This window comes from Neomonachus schauinslandi, chromosome 4 (genome assembly GCF_002201575.2).
Source record: "Neomonachus schauinslandi chromosome 4, ASM220157v2, whole genome shotgun sequence".
Taxonomy (NCBI): domain Eukaryota; kingdom Metazoa; phylum Chordata; class Mammalia; order Carnivora; family Phocidae; genus Neomonachus; species Neomonachus schauinslandi.
In genome coordinates, this window is record NC_058406.1 from 186,601,329 (window position 1) to 186,608,380 (window position 7,052).

Here is a 7,052-nt window from a genome sequence, read left to right on the forward strand (position 1 = left end):
TGAGTAGATGGATGGATGGATGGGTGGGTGGGTGAGTGGATGGATGGGTGAGTAGATGGATGGGTGAGTAGATGGATGGATGGATGAGTAGATGGATGGATGGATGAGTAGATGGATGGGCGAGTAGATGGGTGGGTGAGTAGATGGGTGGGTGAGTAGATGGATGGGTGGGTGGGAGGGTGATGTTTGAGGGAGTGGATGGGTAGAGGGTGGAGTGAATGGCTGGAGGTACATGAATGGAGGGAGGAAAGATGGGGGAAGAAGGTAGATGATGGATGGAAGAGTAATTGGATGGGTAGGTGGCAGATGAAAGAATGTGAGGGTGCTGCAGAAGGGTATGGAGTCATACCCCAATCTCCAGGCAGGATGACATGCTGGGAGGAGCTTGGTCTAGCACTCAGGAGGCCTGGGTTTTGGTCTTAGCTTTGCTGCTGGCTCCACGTGTGGCCTTGGAGTGACACCCTTGCCCCTCTAGACCGCATTCCTGTTTGTAGGATGAAACTAGGGACCCAGGGCAGTTTCGAGGGCAGACATGACCTGGCCTTGTGGACTGCGGAAACAAAGGAAGGGCGTTGCTTGCAAAAGAATAGATGGCGGTTGCTGCAGCTCCAACAATTGGGCCTCACATGGCAGGTGCAGGCGCGGACAGCGGCCAGCGTGCCCTTCCCCAGGGCGGCCCTTCCCTGGGGCCTGGTCCACGATTGCGCCCAGGATGTTGCAAGAGGAGCCAGGGAGTGTCTAGTGTGGAGTCTGACAGATTAAGTGGGTCCCAGCCCCGCCTGACCTCCTGTGTGACCAGTCTGCTCACGAATCCCTCTGATCCCCTTTCTTTCACCTGTAAACCAGGCAGAGCATCCTGTGCCTCAGAGGGCAGCTGTAAAGACAAGGGGGTGGACGGGGACCTGGAGCAGCCGTGGGGCGAGTGTGCCGAGAACACGGCTGGCATGGGCAGGAGGGGGAGAGACCCCGTGTGCTGTCAGGAGCCGCCTGGAAGGGCCCTTGCTCTGGCTTCAGAGGGGCGGGAAGGTCAGGTGGGAGCAGTGGCCAGGAGGGGGGCACAGAGCTTTCCCATGTTTCCCCGGAAGGCTGTGTGTGCGTGTGCGTGTGCGTGCGCATGCACGTGTGTGTACTGGGTCCCAGACCAGGCTCTAAGGCTCAAGTGACCCCACCACTCTCCTCACTTTTGTGGTAGACACAAGAAATGCCAAGGGAGAGGTGTGAGGAATTACTGGACGGGGCCTGCTCCGTGGCAAAGTCAGAGCTCAGAGCTACAACCCCAAACGGAGGCGTCTTGACAGCACTTGACCGCGCCTGGCCTCCCGAGTTCCCTGCCCTTCCCGGAGTCTGCCAAAGGGGTCCCTGGCAGACGGTGGCCATGCTGTGCGGTCAGCCTGTGCTGGACACATGGGGTGGGGGCTCACTGGGCAGTGGGGGTTCTGTCCTCCAGGGTCTGGCTCAGGACCAGAGCCCCTGAGACTGTAGGTCTTGCCACAGGAGGCAGAGGTGTGGGGTTCCTGGGGTCCCAGGGATAGGGGGCCTTCTGGCCACTGGTCTCCTCTCCCAGAGGCTTGGGGTGTCCCTTGCCCCAGGACAGTCCTGCTTCAGGTCCTGGCTGCCCCCTGCCATCCAAGAACAGGGAACCCCAGAGAGGGGTGAGGGCTGGTTGTGAGAGCTCTTTGGACTCAGAGTTAGAGGCCAGTGGGGAGAACCCTGATGAGCAGGAAGAAGGGCTTCCCAGCCCCATCTCAGCTTGGCTGGATGCCACTGCTGTGCCCCGCCTCCCAGGACCAGGCTCACCCAGGGGCCCAGGAGAAGCTGCTGGAGCAGGAGAACAGAGAGGAGGGGCAGGTCCCAGGGTGACTGAAGGCCCTCTCCTCCCTTCCCTGTCTCACCTCCCCCAGGTGGTCCTGGGGAAGGGCCAACACTGGGTGGGAGAGCTGGGGCCTGTCCTTCCTCAAGTACTGGGCCCTTGCTATGTGTTTCCAGGACCACGTGTGTGTGCACATACATGTGTGCGCGTGTGTATGTGTGAGCATCAAGTCTCAACCCAGATGCAGGCCTGGGAGCCCTCTGGGGACAAGAGGCCTGCGGGGCAGGTGACTCCCGGGAGGATGATCTGGAGGATTTGGTGCTGGCCAAGGCCAAGGTGGAGTGAAGGTCCCCTCTGCATTGGAGCTTGGGCTGCCCCGGGCACCCAGGGAGTGGGGTTTGGTGAGCCGGGAGAAGGCAGGTGGTGGATGTGCCCAGCAGCATCCCCTGCCGCCCAACATAAGGGGCCCGTGTCCAGGGGCCGGGTGAGCAGGCAGTAGGTGCTGCATGAATCGATCCCGGATCCCAGGCCACTCGTAGCCCGCCTGGATCTTCCTTCCCCCTGGCTTGGCCTGCTCTCCTCCACCCAAACAATCTCTCAGTCACTCAAAGCCCGGCCTTAACGGCCCCCTCCTCCCAGAAGCCACCTGTGACCCGGCCCTGGCAGGAGCGGTGCTGCCCCTGCCTGTGGGGTCCCACTTTCTGCCCCACTGCAGTCAGGCCCCCTGCAGGGCCCAGAGAGCAGAGCCCTGCCTGGTTTGCTGGCCTGCTCAGCATGTCTCGGGACATGGACAGGAGACAGAGAGGGGCAGCCATGTGGGGGAGGAGAGCCCCGGAGAGAAGCCAGAGGCCAGGAGGGGCAGAGATGGACCAGGAGAGGAGGGGCTGAGAAGGGGCGGGAAGGGGACACAGGACGAAGGGGACAGAACCAGACTCGAGGCTCGAGGCCCTCCCGCGCTGGTGGGCAGGGCCACCCGAAAGGAGATTCAGGAGGCCTGGTGCAGGGACAATGCTTCTTCAGGGGCGCTCAGGGCTGGCTTGCACGGGTGGAGGGGGCGGGGACGGGGGCGGTGGGGGCTCTAGAGGCTGAGGCTCCAGAGCAGGAGGAGTGCCGGCACCAAGGCCAGGCTGCGGCTGCCGTCCAGGCCGGGGGCCCCGTCTATGTTGCAGAGGTCCGTGTTGCAGCAGGACACAGGCCGGGTCTGCCCGATGCCGTCCACGTCCGAGGGCACACAATGGACCGCGCAGGCCTTGGTCACCGTGGAGTCCCCCAGGAAGGGGTACACTGTGGGCCATGTTGGATGCCTGGTCAGCTCGCGAGCTTCAGGGACCCCACACCCAGCCCCATGACCCCAGGGTGGGGTCAGTCCCTCCGTGACCCGGCCCCCCCTCCTCTTTCCTTCCGCCATTGTGGGCTGAGTGCCGCCTCTGTGCTGGGGACACAGCGACTTGCGCAGGATTTCCGGCTGGATGAGGCAATTCCTTTCCAGGTAATCCCCAGGCAAGGTGAGGATTCCTTTCCATTAAAGGAAAGAAGGGAGGAGGGAGGAAGACCTAATTGCTTGGACCAAAAACCCTTTTGCAAAAGGCTAAGGTGGTGGATGCGCACTGTGCATAGCTGGCCAGGGGTGACGGTCCTGGAGGCAGCTCTGACCCTGGGACCCTGGCCCCGGCCCACCCAGCACCCGCTGACCTGGCCCCCGGCCCACCCAGAACCCTGCCGCCCTAGCTCCACGGGGTAGAGGGTGGTCGTCCCGCCCACCCAGCCCCCGCTGACCTGTCTCCAGGGAGTAGAGGATGGTGTTGCACGTGGTCTCATTGGCATTGCAGGTGGCGATGCTAACACAGCTGGACACACTAGTAGGCTCATGACAGGTGTAGCATTGCAGGGCCACCACTGGATAAGAAGGGACAAAGGACGCATCAGGCAGGCCCTGCCCCTCCCCAAGCCCGCTGTCCTGGAGGCCCAGGTTTGAGGGGGACCATGCCATTCAGGCTCCAGTTGCCCAGCGACCCAAACTCTGGGAGGACTCAGGAGGCTTGAGCTGTGGTCCTTAGCGACAGAGTGTGCCCCTGACGGGCTCAGCCTGCAGGGCCAGGGTGCGGAGGGGACAGCTCTGGAAGCATCGAGGAGGTGCTCCCTGCTGCAGGGTCAGGGAGGGCCTCGGTGTGGCTGGACACCCCCTTGGGGTCCTGATCAGCAAAGAGCAGCACCCGAAGAGCGGCAGTGGGCATCAGGAACAGACAAGGAGGTGTGTGGGGTGCAGGGTGGACCGGGCTGGGCCTGGGGCACCCACGGGAGCCAGCTTAACAAAGGAGGGAAGAGCCACAGCCCAGGGGCCCCGGGCAGGTTGGGGTGCGGGCCAGCAGGGGCGCGGGCCCCAGGGTGCGCCGCTCAGTGTCCCAGCCCACCAAGGGAGCCTAGGTGGGCCTGACTGGCTCCAGCTGGTCCGTGCACAGTGGGGCCACAGACCCCTCTACCCCCACTGTGTGTCACTGCGTCTCGGGTGGACCTCAGTTTCCCCTCTGGCTGGGGCCCCGTCTACCCAGCTCCTTTTCTGGCTGGGCGTGGGGGCCCCGAGGGGCTGGGGTGTCTCTCCCAGTTCTCCCAGACCCCCTATCAGCCCCAGTTCCCAGCACCTCCTGGTCTCCCCAAGACACCCCCTGAGGCCTGCCTCCACCACGGCCCCGGAACCGGGGAGCATGATCATCCAGCTAAAGCCTTTCTGGGGTGCCCACGGCCCCCAGGGACGTGCAGTTCTGCTGCCGCCCCAGCCCTGGGGGGCGGCCCCCAGGTACCATGCCCTCCTCTCCCTTCCCTCCTGGCTCACCCTCGCTCCCCCCCTGCCTCTCCTCAGTCTCCCCGCCTTCCTCCACTCCCTGGCGCCCCTGCCTGCGCCCCTCACCGAGCTCGTGGCTGCAGGCCGCCAGCACCAGCCCCAGTAGCACCAGCCGTGTCCCCGTCATGGTCCAGTCTTCCCACCGCTTCTTAGCCCGCTCGCCTCCGGCCTGCCCGCGGGGACAGTGGACACCCAGTGCAGCCGCCCAACCGGTTGGTCAGCCAAGCTGATCTGCGGGACTGGGTTTCCTGTGGGCGGCAGAGGAGCAGAGACCCGCCCCCCTCCGCCCACTGGGGCCCCTCCTGCCTCCACTGGACGCCCCATTCCTCTGTGGGTACTCCTCCTGACCTCCCTGTCCCCTTCCTCTACCGCCCACAGCCTGGGGTCCCTCCCCGGCCCTGATGGCCCCTCTCTATGGTTTGGGGGCCCTCACCTCCCTCTGTGACTCCCTTACCTGGGCTCCCCACCTTCTCCTTCCTCCTCCACCCCTACCCCCACCCTGGTTTCTGCCTCTGCCGGGCACCCTTCCCACTCCAGGGCAGAGTCCGGGTCTAGTAGTTCTGGGTTTGAATGCTAGCAGGGTGCCTGACAACCCACCCCCAGCTCCTCTGAGGTAGTCTCGTGGGGCATAGTGATGTAGGGACAGATTGCTGCCTGGACAAACAGCCAAAGTGTACTCAGAGGGTTATGGGCACAAAGACAGGAAAAGTACTGGGTCAACAGAAAGGTCCTCAATGGAGGCTGGAGATGGGGAGGGGCCAGGGTCGCCTTGGGGACACTAAACCCGGGGTCCACTGAAGGAGCAGGTCCACCTTGGACTCTAAGGAAGCCAAAGGGGATGCCCCTCGGGCAGGGCTCTCCTGGCCCCACCGTACGGCAGGAAATTGACAGGAAGGTCCTTGCACAGGCCCAGACAGGACTGAAGTGTGGCTCCAGCCACTGGCCCCCCCAACACACACATGCACACAGGCACCCCCCCCCCGCCAGACTGCCTGCACTTCAGCCTCCCCAGGATGTCCTCCACTTGTAACCAGGTCACACCCTCCACCAAGCCCACAGCTGCCAGGGTGAACCCTGGGGTGGGGTGAGGAGGGTTGTTGACAGGTCCCAGGGCCTCTAGCTGGGCAGTCAAGGCCCTGGAGCCCAGACTCACTTGGGGCCACACTGCAACCCCACCCAACTCCTCCACCTTCTCTCAGAGGGTCCAAATCTTACTCCCAACCTAGACTTTGCATCTGCTCTTCCTGTCACCAGGGATGCCCATCCCTCCCCTGCCCTCCTATGGTTGAAATTCTCTGTCTGGGGACTCTCCCCCCACCCCCATCCCACAGCCTTTTTATGGTCCTTGGCTTTCCTTTGAGATCAGCTCCATGTGGGAACTGAAGGGGCTTGAGCCTCCCTGGGCACTGGGTGGGGCCTGAGGGCGAGGCTCGTGGTTTCCTGTAGCATCCAGCCTGTGTCAGCCACGTCCTCTGCTGGGTCTGTTTTCCTCTCTACAGCTCTGGACGCACACAACACTAACAACTCTACTTTGGATTGAGGATCAGATGCTCCTGGCAGCTGCTGACTTGGGCGGGTCACCTCGCGTGGGCTGAGGAAAAGCAAGCAGCAACCGGGCTTGTCTGATCTTACACTTCACTGCGCCACCACGCTACAACTGGGCGCTGATGCTGGATGCAGCTAACTGGATTAGACACCCACTGCACACACCCTAACTTCCTCCCTCGGTCTAGCCCAATTCCATTGCTGTAGCCCATACCAGCCCAACTCCTTGTTCTCAGACCTAAGGGCCCCACCCGTGCTTTCTATCTGGAACACACCCCTGACCCCTGGGCATTCGCTCCTCCTACAGTTTCTGCCTGATCTCTGGGTAGCCAGGCTGAACCTTACTGCAAAGTTGCACCTGTCCACTTAGGTAGGGGAGGAATGTGGCTCAGTCAGAGTCTGGGTGGGCTCTGTCTAGGATGCCTCCATGTTGAGAGGTCTCCAACCACCCCTCAGTTCTACTAGGAGCCTTGAGGGCAGGGCTCAGAGTTTGACCAGGATCAGGGCTAAGAGTGTGACCAGGTGTCAGGGGTCAGACTGTGACCGGGTTCAGGGCTCAGAGTTTGACCAGGATCAGGGCTCAGAGTGTGACCAGGGGCAGGGCTCAGAGTTTGACCAGGATCGGGGCTCAGTCTGTGACCAGGGTCAGGGCTCAGAGTGTGACAAAGATCAGGGCTCAGTGTGTGACCAGGGTCAGTGCTCAGGGTGTGACCAGGGTCAGGGTTCAGTGTGTGACCAGGATCAGGGCTCAGAGTGTGACTAGGATCAGGGCTCAGTGTGACCAGGGTCAGGGCTCAGTGTGTGACCAGGATCAGGGCTCAGTCTGTGACCAGGATCAGGGCTCAGAGTGTGACCAGG

The 7,052-nt window shown here is 62.6% G+C and overlaps 1 protein-coding gene across 1 annotated transcript; it reads right to left on the bottom strand.

Annotated features, from left to right (window-relative positions):
* Positions 1–2,808: 2,808 nt before the first annotated feature.
* On the bottom strand, positions 2,809–4,862 carry LYPD2 (LY6/PLAUR domain containing 2). The gene is made up of 3 exons (XM_021688885.1): positions 4,716–4,862; positions 3,587–3,706; positions 2,809–3,094 (listed from the first exon to the last, which is right to left on the bottom strand). Exons 1-3 carry the CDS (start codon positions 4,774–4,776, stop codon positions 2,889–2,891), a joined length of 387 nt encoding a protein of 128 aa, XP_021544560.1. The 5' UTR covers positions 4,777–4,862; the 3' UTR covers positions 2,809–2,888.
* Between the last annotated feature and the right edge of the window lie 2,190 nt (positions 4,863–7,052).